This window comes from Myotis yumanensis, unplaced genomic scaffold (genome assembly GCF_028538775.1).
Source record: "Myotis yumanensis isolate MYYU_CA2020_CCGP unplaced genomic scaffold, mMyoYum1.0.hap1 SCAF_7, whole genome shotgun sequence".
Classification (NCBI taxonomy): Eukaryota; Metazoa; Chordata; class Mammalia; order Chiroptera; family Vespertilionidae; genus Myotis; species Myotis yumanensis.
The window spans coordinates 34,717,086-34,737,305 of record NW_027223758.1 but is presented as its reverse complement, the minus strand read 5'-3'; the positions used below and the strand labels follow the sequence as shown (position 1 = coordinate 34,737,305).

The 20,220-nt window shown below is 51.1% G+C and overlaps 1 protein-coding gene across 1 annotated transcript in view; it reads right to left on the bottom strand.

The window, feature by feature from the left end:
- Positions 1-5,055: 5,055 nt before the first annotated feature.
- BPIFB1 (BPI fold containing family B member 1) overlaps positions 5,056-20,220 on the bottom strand; it is a 30,940-nt gene continuing 15,775 nt past the window's right edge. Inside the window, exons 7-16 of the mRNA XM_070421500.1 lie at positions 18,715-18,778; positions 16,884-16,969; positions 15,725-15,904; positions 14,755-14,808; positions 14,132-14,290; positions 12,507-12,574; positions 11,583-11,628; positions 10,428-10,491; positions 9,431-9,507; positions 5,056-5,176 (exon numbers count right to left, since the gene is read on the bottom strand). Of these exons, the coding sequence (XP_070277601.1) occupies positions 5,144-5,176; positions 9,431-9,507; positions 10,428-10,491; positions 11,583-11,628; positions 12,507-12,574; positions 14,132-14,290; positions 14,755-14,808; positions 15,725-15,904; positions 16,884-16,969; positions 18,715-18,778 (831 nt within the window). The 3' untranslated portion in view covers positions 5,056-5,143. The remainder of the gene's footprint in view (positions 5,177-9,430; positions 9,508-10,427; positions 10,492-11,582; positions 11,629-12,506; positions 12,575-14,131; positions 14,291-14,754; positions 14,809-15,724; positions 15,905-16,883; positions 16,970-18,714; positions 18,779-20,220) is intronic.

The following is a 20,220-nucleotide window of genomic DNA, read 5'->3' as shown; positions in this document are numbered from 1 at the left end:
GGAAAGGGTCCTGGGGGAGGCACCATAGTGGCTGAGCTAGGCCCCTGGGACTTGCAGCCATGGCTTTTTACCAACTAGTAAAGAAATATTTCAATATTACAACTAGTATGTTTGTATGGGGTCCTATCGACTGAACTGCAGCCCTGCAGAGGGTGGCCAAAAGGGCACAGTCAGGACCTCGGAGCCTGCAGGTGGGGGCGGGGTGCCTCTGGGTGGGCAAAAGTGTGTCACCAAGAGACTTAGCTTCTGAAACTGCAAGGCAGAGACCAGCTGGGATGCAGACACATATGCTAGCATAAGCAGGGCTGACCGGGGAGCCAGCGATGCATCCCCACCGCAAGCCTCGGAAGAAGCCGCGCAGAGGGTAAATGCTTCCCCTGAGCAAGGACAGGGTACCCCTACAAGCAGCTGAGCCTGCCCTGGAGTGCCCTGCATTGCCTTGAGTCAGCAACATCCAGATTTTTGGTGCTTGGTGGCACAGGTGCTGCCCCAAACCGTGATATAATTGGGTATAGAAAAGAAAGGTTTTGTTTGCATATGCAAATTTTGGACGGGAAAACTTGTACTCATGGCATTAGCTCTTTATATTTTGCTTCTAGGATTATTTAAAATTCACCCACTATTTGTCAGTCCCATGACAGACACTTTCCTCAATCAGTTCACCCAAGTCAGTCCCTCCTCCCTCCCTGCCCTTAGTACTTCACACCATCTTCCCACCCTCTCCCTCTCTTGTCCTAAATCACCACACCAGCCCCGACTTCTGCTTGAGCCCTCACTACGTGGCAGACACCACGCCAAGAGCTTTCCAAGCTCCATCACATCACCGAGTCCTCGCTGCAGTGGTCGGGATCATGGATAGCAGGCCCATTTTACAGATGACAAAACTGAGGCTCAGAGAGGAGTAATGCGTTGCCTGCCCCAAGTCACACAGGTAGTCGGTGGGAGAGCCTGGATTTGAACCCAGGTTGGCCTGGCACTAAGACCCTGCGCACCACTTCACCACATTAGTGTAGGTGCTCAAGAAGCACCGAGAAGTGCCCCTGTGAGCCTCTTGGTCCTTACCTCTCCACGAATGGGGCTGTCTGGAATCTTCCTCTGGTCTCTGTCTCCCGCTTCCAAGAAAGACACTTTTATAACCTGAGTTCTGAAGCCGGTGGGTGGCACATGGCAGCAAGTCCAGCCTCTTGGCTGGGGCTGGTGCTCAGAGGAGCTCTTCAGGGGAGGGAGGGTCCTCTTGGCAGAGGGTGGCAAGGAGCTTCTGGCCAAAACTGATAGGGCCTGTCACTGAGGCTCAAAGGGCAGGCTCTAGGCCGGGGCCAACATACGCCAGGGAGGAAGTAGGAGGACCCTTCAGTTTGGCGTTGGGCCCTTTCCCTTAGGAACATCAGAGCTGCAGAGCCTGGCTGGGCCTTCACTCTTGAAAGGGACCCAAGGAGGCTCCTAATACAGAATGTGCCAGCCATAGAGCCCAAGGGAGTAAGGGTGTCTATTGGGGGTGGGTGTGGGTGTGTGGAAGAGAGCAGGTGAGGGACAGAGGCAGGGCTGGGAGGGGCCCAGTGACCACTTTGGGACCATTCCCCATGCCTTTCCCATGTATGTCTTCTATGCCACGCCTCTGTAGTCAGGCAGGCCTGGGTTCAAATCCCCACCGCCACGCAGTAACTGTCTAACTGTGGGCAAGTTACTGTCCCTTCTGAGACTCACTTTTCATGCCTGCAAAAGGAGAAAAATAAATCCACATATGTCTTTTGGATATTGTGAAGATCATTGAGGTAACTTAGCACAGGGCCTGGCACATAGAAAGGGTTCAAAAGAAGTTACTTATCTTAATGTCCATTTTACAGATGAAGAAAACAGACTAAGAGAGGTTAAGTGACTTTCTCAAGGTCACACAGCATGTCTGAGACAAAACTGGATTTGAAATCAGGGCACAGAGAGGGGATTGGCTACCCAGTGAAAGGGAAATTTAGTGTGACTATGCAACCTGGCTTCAAGACCCCCCCGCACCCCCCCTCCACCCCCGCCCTGAGTTCTCACTCCCAACCAAACTGCTAGGCAAAGGTCCTCTTATGTGAGTACCCTGGCACCACCACTGCGAGTGTGGCCAGCTGGCTTTGTCACCATGGATGCCTTCATTAACTGCTGTCTCCCTTCCCTCCCCTTCCAAAATCTGGCCTCTCTAGAGGGACAGGAGGGAAGAATTTGGTTGGAGCCTCATGGAATCGGTCTGCTTTACCTCTCTGACTAATCTCTGCTGAAAGGAGATTCCTGGGGGAAATGGGCACGTGGGTGAGGCTCGGGTTCCTGTCATCTCACTGGCCGTGTGTTACTTGTTCGCTCATCTGTGAGACAAAGACAATAATGACTCCTGCTAGGCCGGAGAGGCTGTGGAGATATCACTTGGTGCTTTTTGGTTTTTTTTTTTAATCTTCTGTGGCTAATAAGACTCAGAGAAGCAGAAGACGTTTCCCACCCCAGCCCAGGAAGGTCGTAGGGTCTGAGAGTTCTGATCTGGGGGTTCCTACCTCAGGGGTGCATGGATGGTGGTTGTGTTTTGTGCCACGCCAGCATGACCAAGGGTGATCCCGAGTGGTGGTGGTGGTGGTGGTGGGGGTGTGAAAGGATTAAGGAAAGACAGATAAGAGAACGAAAGCTGGTTCTCGGTGGGACGCTGCCTCCCTGATGAGGAGACAACGACAGCGCCCACAAGCCGTGTCTGTATTTTATAGCAGATGCCACGAGGCAAAGTAGGGGCGTGATCACGTTGTTTACAGCATTCTCGTGAGTTTCAACCTCACTTAACTACATGCACCCGGACTTTATCACAAGGCACGTGGGGCTACGTGTTTGGACCATAGCTTCAAGCTTACAGCCACAGCCGTTGGCTGTGATTGTGCTGGGAGGGCCCTGCCCTCTAGCTGGGACTTGCACGTGGCAATCAGAGGACCCTGTCCTTTCATTAGTCCGAGGTTTGAACCCGGCCAAAACACCGTAACCGCGCTCCACAGTGTTTCAGGCCTCAGATGGAAGGAGGCCGGCACAGAAGACACTTTCTCCTTTATGGGGAGTGATGAAGTTACAGAGTAGGAGGCATTGTGGGGTGATGTGTAGGGGCTGCTTGTTAGTCATGTAGTCAGAGCCTCAATTTCCTCATTTGTCAAGTGGGGGTGCTATGGGCTGTGGGAAAGGCTGGGCAGATGAAGATCTATCAGACCCTCAGCAGGGCAGGTGCTTGTCTTGGTTTGGGTTCCCCAGAAGGGTTTGTGTGCAGGTAGCTGATTTGGGAGGTGATCTCAGGAGACTCTGGTAGTGGGAGGGGGAAAGGAAGGGAAAGAGACAGCCCATCAAGCAAGTGATTCCAGGGCACCTTGGGCTCCGTCCCGCTGGGGTTACTGTGGGAGCTGGTGTGGAGTTGTTCCCTGCCCCATGGGGTGAGGAAGTGGGGTTATTTATCCACTAACCTCTGGGAAGCCCCAGAGGTTGTGGGTGGTTGGACCCCGGAGCCATGGCCATGGCTGTTTAGGGGAAGTGCTCCTGCTTGACTGGGGTGGGAACTGCTCAGGGTCGCACCGTCTGGGACAGGGGTTCCTTCTTCAGCTCCAGATGGGACCCAAGACCATAGGCTCTGTCCCATCTTCCAGGCTCCTCAGAAGCCCCCCAACAGATCCTTGTATGACTCCAGGGAACCAGCAGAGGCCTACCCCAGACAAGATGGAGATCGACTTTCTTATTTTTTTTTAGTTAATCCTCCCTAGAGGATATTTTTTCCATTGATTTTTAGGGAGAGTGGAAATGAGAGAGGGAGGGGGAAGGGAAAGAGAGAGAGAGAGAAAGAGGGGGGGAGAGGTGAGAGAGACATGCTGATTGGTTGCATTTGGTGTGTGGGCCAACACTCTAACCACTGAACCACACCGGTCAGGCAGAGATCAATTTTCTGGATCTCCCTTGCCGAGTGGGAGTTCACAACTATATTTAATATGATTTGGAAAAGAATGCGATGTGGTGTTTGGGGACACAGGCCACTAAGTGTGGCTGGGAGTCAGCGGTGCGTTGGGACTGCAGCCCCGGGCCTAGAGCTCAGCCTCTGCACAGTAAGTGCTCACTGGCCCTGGTATAAGCGCCTTGTGCAGGGTCTTATCCTGGCCCCGCTGGGTCCCTCTTGGCCTAGCCTGTGTCTTGTAGATAGAAACTCCATCTGGGCTGCCTCTCCAGGCTGTGAGCTGTTTTTATGCCTGTTTAGGCCCTGAAGTTGGGTAATGCCTTTTCCTGCAAGGCCCCTCGTGTGCTAGGAGGGGACTTTTTGTGCTCGGAGGGCCTGGAGTCTGGAGAACAGGGGCCCTATTATCTGTCCTGAACCTGATGCTGCAGGGATGTCAGGGAGTCAATGGCAGTCCCATTGCTGTCCAAGCAGGAAGGGCCTTCGGTGATAAGGCCCAACATCCTGGAGGCCAGGTAACAACAGTGACGACAACATCACCCGCAGGTGACATTGTTTGAGTACCTCCCATGTGTCTGGAACCGTTCTCTCTCATTTCACCCTCACTAGAGCCTTCTAAGATTGGGACTATGGTTCTCCCCATTTTATAGAGAAGAAAACTGAGGCCCATTGAGGGGAAGCCACCTTCCAGGGTCAACAACCATTGAGGGGGGGCGGCCAGAACTCAAAGCCTGCCTCTACAGTCACATTGTTCAGACAGCCGTCGGCCCACCACACTGCCAAGATCAACAAAGCATGCGACCCTGGCCGAGAAGTTGTCCCAGCAAGTGGGGGTCTTAGGGCCAACCCAGAAGGCAGGAGGGCACAACCAGCTTTCTTATTCCCGAAGCCCAGGGAGGCGGCCAAGACCCTGGCTGTTATCCACATGTGGTCTGATGTGGCCTGAAACATAGCTCAGGTGTGGCCCAGATTGGCTCAGAAGGGCCCAAACATGATCCAAATGTGGCTCGGATGTCCAGCCCCTTAGCCTGCCAAGGGCACAGTGACTCCTGGGACAAAGATACACTCCAGACTTCAAAAGTCATAGGCAGCTATTTATTCATTGCAGAGAGGGAACCTACGAAGCTGGATGCCACTGGGAGCCAGCCTGCCCCAGGTGGCCACTGTCCAAGTCTTCACTGGAAGAGAGGAGAGGGGTCCAGGGTTCTACGAGGAGTCTGCGCTGAGCACAATGCCGTCCTGCAATTGGAGGAGAAAAGTCAACTGGGTTTTTTTTATTTTTTTTCACCTCCTGCCTTGTGATTTACGCTGGCGTGTCCTCCTCAAGGTGACCACTGTCATTGAGGGTCATGATCCTGAACTCACTCAGACAGAATTCTTAGAAGGGACAGAAGAGTAGGGTTTGCCTGCAGAGTGTGGGATTGTATAGGATCGCTGTCCCTCGTCCCAGTTGATCACCAACACTTCCCCAAAAGTTTCCTCAAATGCAGATTCCTGGTTGTACCCATTGGGCCTTAGGCAGCTAAATCTTTTTTTTTTTTTTTTAATATATATTTTTTGATTTTTTTACAGAGAGGAAGGGAGAGGGATAGAGAGTTAGAAACATCGATGAGAGAGAAACATCAATCAGCTGCCTCCTGCACACCTCCTACTGGGGATGTGCCCACAACCAAGGTACATGCCCTTGACCGGAATCAAACCTGGGACCCTTCAGTCTGCAGGCCGATGCTCTATCCACTGAGCAAAACCGGTTAGGGCAAGGCAGCTAAATCTTTTAAAAAATCTTTATTGTTGAAACTATTACATATGTCCTCCCTCCCCGCATTTAGGCAGCTAAATATTTAACAAGGCTCTGGCTTTTTTTTCTTTTTAACTAAGTGTGCTATGAAGAACTTAATCTATTAGATTTCCCCCAACATTTTATTTTGATCATTTTCAAACATACAGTAAAGTTGAAAGAATTTTATGTGAGCACTTATATACTCATGATCTAGATTCTCCCAATTAAAAAACTATACTTGCTTTATCTCATATCTAACCACTTATTCATTTGTTTGACTAGATTTTAAAATATATCCTATCTAATAAAAGAGAAACATGGTAATTAGCCATACATCCGCTACCCTTCCCATTGGCTAATCAGGGCGATATGCAAATTAACTGCCAGCCAAGATGGCGGCCGGCAGCCATGCACTGAAGCGAACAGGGAGGCTTGCTTGCTCCAGTGACTGCGAACTCCAACGTTCCCCGCCTGACTTGCTGGCCTCTCAGCTGCAACTCTAAGGAACTATGTTGCAAATATAGAAGCTAAACAAAACTCCAGAAACCTGCGTTAGTCAGCCGGGCTTCAGCCAGCTGGACCGCAACATTGTATCAAATACAGAAAATAAACAAAGGCCAGAAACCTACTTTCAGCAGCTGAGGCCTCAGAGCTAAAGCTGGCCCAGAATAAAAAGAAAAAAAAAGAAAAAAAGGAGCAGTTGGGAGCTTCAGTGACCGGCCAGCCTGAAAACAGCCCTCAGCCCCTCAGCCAGACTGGCCAGGCACCCCAGTGGGGACCCCCACCCTGATCCAGGACACCCTTCAGGGCAAACCAGCCAGCCCCTACCCATCCACCAGGCCTCTATTCTATATAGTAAAAGGGTAATATGCCGCCCGGCACCAGGATCAGCGGAGCCGCGAGGCCTCCCGGCACCGGGAGCAGTGTGACAGGGGGCAGTGCCCAAACCCTCTGATCGCCCTGTGGCTCTGTGTGTGACAGGGGGCGGGGCCACAACCTTCCTATCCGCCCTGCTCTGTGTGTGACAGGGGGCGGTGCCCCAACTCCCCTATCGGCCCTACTCTGTGAGTGACAGGGGGGAGCTCCCCAACCCACTGATAGGCCCTGCTCTGTGCGTGACAGGGAGGAGCTCCTCAACCCTCTGATCGGCCCTGCTCTGTGTGTGACAGGGTATGGAGCCCCAACCCCGCTGATGGGCCCTGCTTTGTGCATGGCAGGGGGCAGTGCCCCAACCCCCTGATCTGCCCTGCTCTCTGTGTGACGGGGGCGGTGCCCCAACTCCCCTATTGGCCCTACTCTGTGAGTGACAGGGGGTGGCGCCGCAACTTCCCTATCGACCCTGCCTTGAGTGTGACAGGGGGCGGTGCCCCAACCCCCCAATCGGCCCTACCCTGAGCGTGACTAGGGGTGGCATTGTAACCTCCCGATCCGCCCTGCTCTGTGCATGACAGGGGGCAGCGCCCCAACTTCCCAATTGGCCCTGCTCTGAGCCCGACCAGGGGCTGCACCTAGGGATTGGGCCTGCCCTCTGCCACCCAGGAGCAGGCCTAAGCTAGCAGGTCATTATCTCCTGAGGGGTCCCAGACTGCGAGAGGGCACAGGATGGGCTGAGGGACCCCCTCTCCCCCCTGAGTGCACAAATTTTTGTACACTGGGCCTCTAGTCCTATATAATAAAAGGCTAATATGCAAATCAACCAAATGGCGGAACGACTGGTCGCTATGATGTGCACTGACCACCAGGGGGCAGACGCTCAATGCAAGAGCTGCCCCCTGGTTGTCAGTGTGCTCCCACAGGGGGAGTGCCGCTCAGCCAGAAGCCGGGCTCACAGCTGGCGAGTGCAGTGGCCGTGGTGGTAGCCTCTCCTGCCTCCACGGCAGTTAGACATCCCCTGAGGGCTCCCAGACTGCAAGAGGGTGCAGGCCTGGATGAGGGACCCCCCCGCCCCACTGAGTGCACAAATTTTGTGCACTGGGCCTCTAGTTATATTATAAAGCTATATAAAGGAAATAAATGTGCTGCTTAGTCCAAAATAAATGAACAGAGTAGAACAGAAAATTTGGAAACAGTTCCAAAGGATGAAATGATACTTTTCCAACTCAAACTGTAAATGATGAATTATGTGATGCAAGTTGCTTTAGAAAATAAAAAAAAGGAGCATTGCTAGATGTCCCCTAATAAGAGATGTGTGAAATAAACCACGCTTCAGCCATACAGTTGTAAGGATACCCGTTGTCCATCCAACACCAACCAAGTGCACATATGTTTTAGATAAATGAACTACTTATATTTTACTCAGATTATTGTAATGTCATCCATTAGTGCAGGGGTCCTCAAACTTTTTAAACAGGGGGCCTGTTCACTGTCCCTCAGACCGTTGGAGGGCCGGACTATAGTTTAAAAAAAAAACTATGAACAAATTCCTATGCACACTGCACATATCTTATTTTGAAGTAAAAAAACAAAACGGGAACAAATACATATTTGTATTTGCATGTGGCCCGCGGGCCGTAGTTTGAGGACCCCTGCATTAGTGCATGACCTGTGGATTCAGACATCTGCTGAGTTTTGTGGATGAGGAAGCTGGGCTCAGAGAGGCCAGAGGACCTGCCTGAGGTCTCATGGCTGGAGAGAGGCAGAGCCGGCAGAACTTGTCCTCTGGTCCCTAAGTCTAGATTCTCAGTCTCTTTCGGTACCATCCACAGTACCGTCCTCTTTATTCTCCACCAAAGCCAGCTAAAGCTACAGGGTGGGCACGGTTGTTGAGGTGGGCAGCTGATAATAAGTCAAATGTCAACTTGCCTTGGAAGCTTGTTAACAAAGCCTCCTACCCTTCCCCCAAATTCAACTGTAGGGGAGTGGGGGCATTTTTGAGACTTCCTTCCCTCTGGGGATTTCTCTGAACTAAATAGCTTTCCCTGACCTGTGGATGTTTTTAACTGTTAATTCTTCTGCTTTCAATGTCTCCCCCACTCCAGGGTGGACTAGAAGCTCCAAGAAGGCAGGGGTTTCTGTCTTTTTTGTCCACAGTTGTGATCAGTGCCTGGCACATAGTAGGTGCTTAGTAAATGCCTGCTGGGCAGCTGATTAAGATGGAATCACCTCGCTGTCATTGGCTCATGTGGAGATTGGAGCCCAAAGCAGGGGGTTATCAGGGCAAGTGCCGAGTGCAGATCTCTACTCTGCCACCTACTGAGTGTGTGACCTTGGAAATGGACTTGCCATCTCTCACTCTCAGTTTCCCCATCTGTAAAATGGGGATGACAATAGGATGTACCTCATAGGGTAGTTGTGAAAACTGAGCAAGATACCCCAGTACCTGGCACAAAATGATTATGGGCTGTTAACTATTATTAATGACAATATTTGGGGGAGGTGGATGCTGCTACAGCACCTCTCCCTAACAGCTGCCAACAAGAGTCATATGTTCAATCAGCACTTATTGAGCATCTACTGTGAAAGGCCTTACTGAATCAATGAACAAACGAAAGAATGGGGTGGGAAAAGCTGGAGGTGTATTGACCCCTGGCAAGGACAGTTGTATTCTTCTTCTTACAGATGAGGAACTGAGGCCCTGAGAGAAGAAGCAACTTGCCCAAGGTCCCTCATGAGTGAGCAGCGGGGTCAGGATTGGCGCACAGCCCACACCTCCCAGCTCAGAGCTTTCCTAGTGACTATGCCCTCCTTGGGGCAGGATGTTTAACCCCACTCACCTTGTTCATATTCAGTGTAGTGTCGTTAAGTCCCAAGGCCTTCGCTATTGCCACTGAGATCCCGTGACTTAATTTGCCTGAAATAACAAATATGGTTGGAGACTGGTGGTCCTGGGCAGCTGTGGGCAAGCTCACAATTCCCAGAGGCGGCACACCCCAGGCAGACTGGCCCTGTTGCTTCTGCTCAGCAGTTCTCCTGCCCAGCATCCATTTAGCCTCATCTCCTTAACCTTTGCCTCTCCATCCAGCACCGGCTCTGGCTGCTCCAAAGGGCACCCCTCGCATCCTCTCACATTCCTGCTCAAGTACCAGGCCTCCCATCATCCACAACACAAGTGTGGAAATTGAGATGTCTCATTCTAATAAAATAAAGGAATGAAAGAGGTGGGCTTGTCATAGGTTACCAACTTTCCCACCCCCATGACCTGAGGCTTAATTAGAGTAATTCCATCTTTTCTCTCAGCTTCCTCCACCATGAACACAAATAACAACGCCAACAACAACAGTGACTGAGAAATGTTGAGCACCAACTGTGCTAGGCAACCTCCTCTGCCCCTTACAAACACCATCTCCTTTATGCTTCTGAGGAAGGTACTCTTATTTCCCCATTTTACAGATGGAGAAACTGAGGCTCAGAATAATAAGGCAGCTCATTTAAGGCCAGGCAGCCAGCAAGAGGGGAATTAAAGACTTGGACCAGGTCTGTCTGAGGCACATTGAGTGTGCTCTTGTCTGTTTACACCTCGGTCTGTTGTCATCCTCATGGGCATTGCCTGGCTCATCTTGCATGTCTAGGCTCTGCAACCAGTGAAGGAAGGTGGAGAGGGGAGAGCTCATTTCCAGATGGGTGACCGGAAAGGCTTCCTGGAGAAGCGGAATTTGAAGTAGAGTGGAAAATGAGTGAAAGGGTCTCCAAGTGGAGACCCAGGCAGGAGAAGTAACGCACCCACCCTCAAAAGCCCTGGGAAGTGGGGGGATGGATAGCAAAGGAACGCACCATTCTGATTTGGCTGCAAGGTGGCGTCGAGGATTTCTTTGACGATGTCTTTCAGCATTGTAGGCTGTGAGAGAGAAGGGACATTGCTCCCTGGCTGAGAATCCCAAGTCCTCCCAGCCATTCCTAGAATGGGCACAGCCCAGCTCCATGGTGAGGGCGGCTGGTGGAGATGCTGGAATCCCAAGTCCCTGCCAGTCAAAGTTGCTAGGGCTCCTGAGGGTGACACAAACCCAACTGGCCCTGGGGTCCCATAGTTGAGGGGGCTGGGGTGCATCAGAAGGATGTTCCCCCCCCCCCCCCCCCCCGCCACTCTCAAGGGCTCCAGCAGAATGTGATGTGCCTTAGAAAATTTAGCCCTGTGCTTCCTGAGGTTTTGACTTCCCAAGGGAAGCCAGAGTCCTGATTTTCATGTGGAAACCTCCCGTTTTAAAATATTGATAAAAAATTAAAAAACAAAATAAAAATATAAGGACAGCCCGCCGGCATGGCTCCATGGTTGAGCATCAACCTATGAATTAGGAGGTTACAGTTCGATTCCTGGTCAGAGCATATGCCTGGGTTGCGGGCTCAATCCCTAGTGTGGGGCCTGCGGGAGGCAGCTGATCAATGATTCTCATCATTCATGTTTCTATCTCTCTCCCTCTCCCTTCCTCTCTGAAATTAATAAAAATACGTTAAAAAACACATGTAAGGACAAAAACACAACCAAAACAAAATACAAGAACAAACACACCAAACCCCCAGAACCGACACCATGTCACAAGACAGGATTCAGCCAATTTCAGACTCTGATTTAGTCCAACTCAGGTGAGGAAACTGAGGATCAGAGGGAAAGGGTTGCTCATGGTCATGAGATGAGCTTATGTGATTGTGAATAGAAGAGATTTATTTCTTAATTTTGGGTCAAAACTTCACAGGAAAGTGAATGTGCATCTGTGTATCCGTCTTTGTGTGTTCTCAGCTTTGTTTGGCATAAAGTGGGTAAATGCCTGAACCAGGAGGTTAGACTTTGTAGCTGATAACGTGGAGGCCGGCCAGCCCACTATGGGGCTGCCCATGGGGACCTGCTGAAAGCACATTCTGCAAAATGTTTCCTTTTGAAATGGACCATTCTGGGCTATTCTGTGTCCACAGGGACAATCCGTTAATACTCACGTCAACCTGGGGAATGTCTGAGTTCAGCACGCGGATCCGATCAGCACTGCAACAGATAATACCCATAAGAATGGTCCCTCCAATTCCCATTCATTCATTCATTCATGCATGCATTTACTCATTCATTCATTCAACAGCTGTTTATTGAGCACCTACTATGTACCAGGCACAGTGTAGGCTCTGGAGATATAGCAGCCAACCAACTCAAATTCTTGCTTTATGGAGCTTACATTGTAATTGAGGGTGGTATGGGGAGACAGAACTGTCTGCCAGGTGTGGACAGGTTGTCAGGCCAGCCCTGGGAAAGCCACACAGAGGCACGTGCAGAGCCGGCTGCTCCTTCCTTTTCTTTCTTAATTGAGAGAAGCTGACCTCTGTTCCGAGAAGGGTCCTCATGGACATGCAAATGCCAGCCAAGTCTGCAGTGGCACCCTGGGATCCGCGGGCAGCAGGACCTTTGGTGGCAGGTGGTGGTGGGCTCTGTTTTGCACATCTGAGTGGCTAGGGCAGCAGGAGGGTGGTTGGGTGGGAGATCAGGCAGGGGTGCAGACTGCAGCTGGAGCCCCGTGCTTCTGGGCTGGGCTGCATGGGGCCTTCGCATCTAGGCATGACTGTCACTGCCTCTGTGTGGAGGTGTCCAGAATGGGCTGCCCACGGCCGAGGGGATGACGCCGGGCAGGCTGTTCCTGTGGCCAGGGTCAACATGCCCATGGCTGCTGCAAGGCCACTTCCCTTTCCTGCTCTGACTCTCACACTCAGTCCTCGACAGCGGGACAGTCCAGGTAAGGCAGCCTTTCTGCCTGCCCTGGAGTAGCCTTCACTGGATGCTCACACCCCAGAGACTCAACACACTGTGTTTAAAGAAACCCAAACAGTCACCGGGTGGCACTCATTTTTATCACCAGATTCTTCACGATGATTTACCTGATTTCAGTTAGGTTTAATATAAGCTGGTCACCTTTGTTAAAAAACTTAGCTTCTGATATGGCTTCCTGCAATGAGAAACCCACATTTCTTTTAGAGGATGTGTCAAAGGTGGGGTGTGGGGTTCTGCAAGGGGCTCTGGGGTCAAGCTGACACTTGGATCTCAGCTATTGGTTCTGCGACCTTGGGAAAGGGTTTGACCTCTCTGGCCTCACTTTCCTCATCTATTAAATGGGATAGTACCTGTACCCACTCCCCACTGAACAGACAGCCACATAGGATTGCTGTGGGAAATGATGATGACAGCAGCCATCATCATGCATGGAGCCTTCACTGTGTGTCTGGCAGTTTTAAGAAGTTTATATGATTATCTCCTTTGATCCTCACAACCCTTTGAAGTGGCTTCTATTTTTACCTCATGGCAGAGGTGAGGGAACTGAGGGACAAAGATCAATAACCTCCTGGTAATGTTAAGTATTATTATTATCAGAAAGGTCAGAAGCAAGGTCAGAAGCAAAGTCAGGTCTCAAATACAAGTGACAAAGATATATATCAACTTGACCTGTGGGCAGGGTGAGCCTGAGGGCAGAGTGAGCTGCTCCCAGAGAACAAACTTGTCCTGCAGGCCTGGGCTTGGTGGCCTTCTGAAAAGTGCCTGCCATTGGCCATGGAGGGGCCAGGTCACCAGGGAAGCTCATTCCCACTGCTGGTTGGGAATCAAAATATCCTTCAATAGCCCTAGCCAGTTGCTCAATGGTTAGAATGTTGGCCCTTGGACTGAAGGGTCTCGGGTTTGATTCTGGTTAAGGGCACAGGTTGCAGGTTCAATCCCCGGCCCCGGTTGGTCGGGACACATGTGGGAGGCAACCAATCAATGTGTCTCTCTCACATTGATGTTTCTCTCTCTCTCCGTGTCTCCCCCTCCCTTCCACTCATTCTAAAAATCAAAGGAAAAAATATCCCCAGGTGAGGATTAACAACAAGAACAAAAAGAGTATCCTTCAATATAGGAAGCTAGGGCACTGTGTCTCCTGTAGTCTTTTGTGAATGGCACCCCTGAAATTGTGTGTGGGCAACCCGTACAGCTGTCCACAGCAACTCTGCTCTAAGGATAGTGTCAGCATTAGGTTCCTTCTAACAACCAGGTACTGTCCAGACTCCTTGGTTAGGCACGGTTCCAGCAGCCAAGCATAAATCCTGTGTTGTCTCTCTGTTCTCTCTGCCCCTGTAGTGGGTGCAGTGAGTGCCCAAACTCAGATCCCCTTTAAAGGGCGGGGCATCCGTCCCTCCCTGCCGAGTGCTGCCGCTAGCAGTCCCCAGACCCTTCGCTGCAGACATGCTCCTGCTTGAACAGAGCTGGGGAGTCACGTCCCTCCTACCCATGGGCACTATTGGGTGGCCAGTAACTGACTGAAAAGGGGGTAAAGGCTTGACTGACTAATAAAGTCATACAGGGTTAAAGTCATCAGGGCCCCCAAAGCTCCTGAATCTTGGGGTCAGCGCTCCCTATACCCCGATCCTGCTGGGTGACAAGAAAGGTGGAAACGTTTAGCAAAGCAAGAGGGATGAATGGGAATAGTGTAGGTCCCCTAAATTGCTGCCAATGTCACAGGCAATTAACTTACAATGCCCAGGGTGATTAAGGGTCGGAGGACTTTATCGGAGGTGAATACTTGCAGCACGATCAGTTGGGCCAGCTTGGCACGGTCCTTCTCCAGAAGGAGCTCTGGGGAATCCTGGGTTAGGACCTTCAGAACCTGTGTGGGCCTCAGCTGAGCCGCAGCCTGGAGGGACATCAGACCTGCATGTGGCCTCCCACGCACCTCGCCGTGGCCCACAGGTCCCATGTGGCCTGGCCCGGGCCCAACTTCCCCGCCTCCCTGCTTCCTCTCCATGCTCCACCCACACAGTCCTCTCCGTCCTGGAATGGATTGCTCTCATCATCTCAGCCTTTGGTTTTGCTTCTCCCTCTGTCTGGAATCCCCTTCTCTCCAGGGAAGCCCTCCCTAGTTTTCCCGACTATCTCAGTGCCCCATGAATGCTCTCATAACCCTTAGCATCTGTCCTCTTCGCTGGCAGTTTATCTGTGTAATTATGTGATGCAGGTCAGCCTGTCCTGTTGGCCTGAGATCTTCGTGAGGACAGGGCTGGAAGGGAGGAGAGTGCTCTCACATAATTTTATTCCCCAGAGGCCCGAGGACAGACCCCAGCAAACACCCATCAAGCTGCAGATGGCCAGTGGACCAACCTCTTCACTCATCGACTTGATGGTATTCTTCAGCTTGAAGGCCAGCTCAGGAAGCTGAGGATGAGAGGAAGCCAGAGCAGGTCAGCTGGAGGGGCGGGGGAGACATCCCTGCAGCAGCCCCACTGCTGCGACCCCCAGCACCCCAGAAAAGCTGGGTGGGCCCGGTGGGCCAGGCTACATATTTGTCACTTGCAAGAAACAGCCCTATGTTAGCTGCTGTGAGGCAGGGGATCCCCCTGGCCTGGACTTTTACTGTGGGTTGGTGGTGGTTGTGGGTTTGCAGGCAGCTCACTGCTCCCAGAGCGCACAGAGAAGTGACCCAATCCTCACTGTCGTCCTGAATGTGGTTGCTGGTGACCACTCCTCTTTTCTCACTATCTCAGCCCCTTACTCTGAATTCTGATCCTCAAGAGCTTGGTTATCTGCTGTCTGTCAGCTTACTTTAAGTCCGGACACCCTCCCACAACTTTGGGGCAACGCTTTTGCCCTGTAGGCCTCAGTTTCCTCACCAGTCACCTTGGAGGTGGTGGCACACCCTGGCTGACTAGGGTGTGCTGTTTTGAGAAGCATTCCAAGGCTGTGTCAGCATCAAGGCTCGATAGGGAGGACCCTGATTGATTCGTCATGTCTGCCATGGGCCCCAGGGTGGACGGCAGCAGCCTAGTATCTAAGATGCCCTTCGGTTGGGAAGGACTGTCATTTGGCAGAAGAAGCAGGTGTGTCATGTTCTCAGAGGGCAGAATGAGGAGCAGGACTGATTTTGCAGGGAAAGCTTCATCTTTAGAACGATATGTCAGAGACAGAGACTGTCAGGGGAGGGAGGGAGCTCTCCATTACTAGAGGGGTTTAAACTAAGCGTGACAGGGGATTCGTGCCCCGGGGCCTTGGGGTCCTTGCATCCCCTTTGATTCAGAAAGTTCCCATGATTCAGTAGAGGTGGCTTTCTCCTCTGTCCCATGTCGAGGCTTACCACAGAGTCCAGCATGATCGCGATTTCTTCTGTAGGGAGGAAGGCCCTTATTGCATCTTTCACCACATCCTTGCTCAGGGTGAGGCTGAAAGGGGCGCTGTCCAGAGTGGGAGTTGTCAGGGAAGCCTCAGACTCACTGAACCTTTTGATCTCCGTTCCCTGTGAATCCAATAACTTGGCCTAAGGAGACACAGAGCAGAGAGCTGGTATCAAAACTTTAACTCCACGCCTTACCCAACCACCACCTGGAAGGAAATAATGCCTCTCAACCTGCTTCCCTTTTTGCACTTGCTGTCAGGAAGCTCAGCCCAGAATCCAGTGCCTTGCTGTAGGTGAGGAGTAAGCTCAGGTGCCTAGCAATAGCTACCCCACCTGCACCCCTCAGATAATCTCTGATTTTTAAAAACTTTAAATGTCTTATTTGGAATTTAGGTTTCAACTTTTCAGATACCTCACAAGCCCTTTGGATGAAGGGAAAATTAAAAACTGCAAGAAAATTGATGGAAATGCTTGATGCTGCAGTTTTCCAATGGATCCATGAAAACTGGTCTGGGATACAAGCTGTCCACGTTGGTGTGGGCCCTGAGGGAGTCGAGCTCCAGGGTGTATGCAGCTCCATTTACCAGGCTCTTCCTGCTGGCCAGTCTTCAGTCCCATGTCACTCTTTCCTTGGGGACTATGATGATCTACACTTTACAGATGAGGAAACTGAGGCTTTGGGAGGGGAAGAGACTTGCCCAAGGTCACACGGCCAGGAACTGGTGGGGCTGGGTGAGAAACTCAGGTCTGTGTGCTTTGAACCTGGAATCTGGTTTCAAGGTAATCACATGTTTGGGGATTGGCAGGGGCTTTGCCTGAGAAAAAGGCCAAGAGCCCCAGTGCAAACACTCGGGCCCATGACTGGGGAGATCAGGGTCGGAGGACAGACCACCAGGATCGATGTTCTGTGCTTGGCCCTTAGATTCTACCTGCCGTGTTTTCCCCATCAGAATGGTTGGCATGGGACATGTTCGGCATATTGAGATTTTTCTAAATCAGCCCGTGTGTCTTAACCGTGCCCAGTGTTTTCTCCCCTGAAACAGAACCTCTGGTATCTGACCCTGGTGGTCAGCGAAGGCAATGATGTCCCCACTTTACCCTCAAGGTCCATGACACTCACCTCCAGGTTGAGCTGGATGGTGTTATCCTTGATGGCAGAAGACAGAAGGTCAAACTGCAGGTGGTCATCGCTCACGGGAATGGGCGCTGCTTGGAGACAAGAAGAAAGCTGTGTGAGGGGGAAGGGCAGGACTGGGTGGGTTGTTTGGGGGCTGCTTTTGGCTGGAGCTGCATTATTGCATGGGGAGGGGTAAGAAGAGAGGAGCAGGAGTAATGATGATGTTGATGATGACAATGACGAAAATGATAATAACTGACATTTATTAAACATATATTGAGTGTTGAACTGGGTTAAACCTTTATTGTGTTAGCTCATCGAATCCTCACAATAACCTTAGGGGGTATAGCTCTTATTCTTACCCCCATTTTACAAATGGGAAAACTGAGGCTCAGAAAAGTGAAATGATTTGCTCATACTGTGAAAAGATTTGGGCCCAGTGATCCTATGTCAACGTCCTGGTTTGAACAAAACTGGCCTATTGCTTGTAACTCTCTACCTCCCCACCAGACTGATCCTATCCAGGCGGGTCTGGATCTGTTCTCTGGTTCAAATGTGTTCGCCTTGGGATTCCCTACTTGGCTGCGAGGGGGCAGAGGCGTCTCAGCTGCCCTTGCTGTTGGGTGGAGGATGGGAAGGGCAACGGAGGAGGCTCAGGGGTGGGCAGGGCAGGGAGTAGGTCCTTGGACCACCTACACCTTCCCCGCCTCCCTGCACCCCCAAGCTTGCCCTGCCCATGGGAAGCAGAGGAGCCAGACAGACCTCTGTTCTAGCCACAGTAGCCTTAGGTAGTTTCTTCCCTCCTCAATCTCAGTTTACTCATTTTAAAGTGGGGGTGCAATACAGAAATGTTGGCCTCATAGGTGGTATAGAACGGGTACCTAGTAAAGCTGGCTTGAATCTGAATTACACCACAATTGAAATTTGAAGAATTGGATGTAAGCCTTCCCCATCCCTAACTTCTGTAAACTTGAATAACGGACTTAAAGTCTCTGTGCCTCAGTTTGCTGATCTGTGAAGTGGGTATTGATCACTACTTCACAGTGATGTCTGTGGAGCAGCCAGTTATATAAAACACCAAGCACAGTATTTGCTCTATGGGTGCTCAATGCTACTGATTCCATTCTCTTCCCACTCCTCTCTGGTGGCCCCTTGGAATGAGCCACTTCAGATCCCCAAGCAGTAGGCAATAGAATTTTCTTCTTCCTTTCAATCCCCGCTCTGAGGCACTTGAGCACAGCAGACACTTGAGGTGGGGGTAGAAGCCTGTGACCTTCCATTTCTGCTACTCTCAGGGAGGGAGAAGTGACCTTCCTGAGCATATATCTGACCTCTTCTTTTGTTCCCTCTTCTCTAAGCCCACAGTCTTTGCTGTATCATTCACTTATGCACCCATTCAGCACACATTTGAATCAACTTCTATCTGCAGCCAGAGCACTTGCTATGTGCCTTGAACTCTCCTATAAACCTTTAATCCTCACTAACAATCCTGAGGTAGGGCTGTACTAGTCCCATTTTACAGATGAGGAAGCTGAGGATAAGGAGGTGGAGCTGGCTTCCCATAGTCACCAGACAAATCAATAGTAGAGCTGGGATTTTAACTCAGATTTATTTGGGTCACCTGCTGGCTCATGTGGAAACCTGCCTATAGTATAGAGTAGGTACTGGTGAACTCAGAACTGTGAATTCCTGTCTGCTCATCCCAGGCAGGGATCAACTGGTGCTCTTCCCACCTGCTGCTCAGGCCAGACTGGGGAGGTGCCCCCTCCAGAGCCGCAGCCTGGAGGCTGGCTCAGCAGAAAAGAAAAAAGGTGGGAGAGAGCAGTGCACTCACCCTCCACCATCTGCAGGAGGTCCCTTTCCATGTCCTCAAAGGCCTCCTCGATCACGGGACACAGCTGTAACAGCACAAATGCGGGAACTTCATCAGCAAAGGGGTCCCATAGTGACCCATGCCCAGCCCACGTGGCCTCAGTCCCACCGCCGTGCTCATGGCCAGCCAGGACTTTGTCCACGGGGTAGAGGACTCAGTGGCACATCTACTCCCCCAGCCAACTCTGCTGCTCAGAGCACCCCATTTCAGTCCCCGGTGAACCTGGGGCCTTTTGTCCCCAACTTGTTCCCCAGAGCCCATGTTTTCCATGGGAAGGAGATGGAGAGGTCCTCCCTTCATTCACACATTCATTCAGCACGTCACCCTACCGAGCTCCTTCTGCATGTCAGACTCAGAGCAGAGGCCAGCAAGACAGGCCGAACCAGACACGAGAAGAATCTCTTTGTGTCCTTTGTGGGTTTCTAGCTCCTCCCAAATTGCCAGCAGCTCTCATCAGGGAGCAACTTTGTCCCCCAGAAGACATCTGGAAATTTCTGGAGACATATTTAGTCGTCACAGATTGGGAAGTGATGTTATTGGCATCTGGTGGATAGAGGCCAGGGATGCTACTAAACATCCCACGGTGCACAGGACAGCTCCCCACAACAAAGAATGATCCGGTTTAAATGTCAGTCGTGCCCAAGGTGGGAGACCCTGGCCTAACCTAATTCTGGTCTTACCTGTTCTGTTCAAGACGAGGATAAACATTTACTTGCCTGTGGGCCCCAGAGGAGCTCATTCTCTGCTCCAGGCAGCCCATTTTCCAGGTACCTGAGATTTTGTCTTGGTGCAATTTCCCCAGTGGATGAACCTTTTGGCTGACCACCCATTGCTACCTCTCAAGCAAGGACATTGCACTTTGAGAAATGTTCACTTTTTCTGTGAAAAACCCATTTCCTGCTCCCAGCTGCGTTGCCAACCCAGAACCCAGGAGGATGGAGGACTCGGGTTTAGAGACCCCCAGACTTCACTGCCAAGGGAACACCTGTTTCTCATGGGAAAGGAGTCCCTGACGACCTTTGTATCTTATCCCAGAGTTCCTCTTCCTTCAGTTTCACCAGTGGTGTCAACTCAGGCTACACATTAGAATCCTCCAGGACACAAGCCAGAATCCTCTGGGATACTAAGGCCTGACCCAGACCAATTAAATCTGAATCTCTAAGGTGGAGCTCAGGCAGCAGGATAGTCGTCCCTCCTAATCCACAGAAGATACATCCTAAGACCCCCAAAGGATGCCCGAAACCACAGATGGTACCAACCCTAGATATACTATGCTTTTTCCTATATATACATACCTTTCACTTAAAAAAAGCACTTTTTAGTGCTTTCTTTGGTACATCTGGATTGTCAGGATCATGACTCTTGCACTTTGTGGCCATTATTGAGTAAAATAAGGGTTATTTGAACACAAGCACTATAATACCATGGCAATCCATCTGATAACCAGGAGGGTTACTAAATGACCAA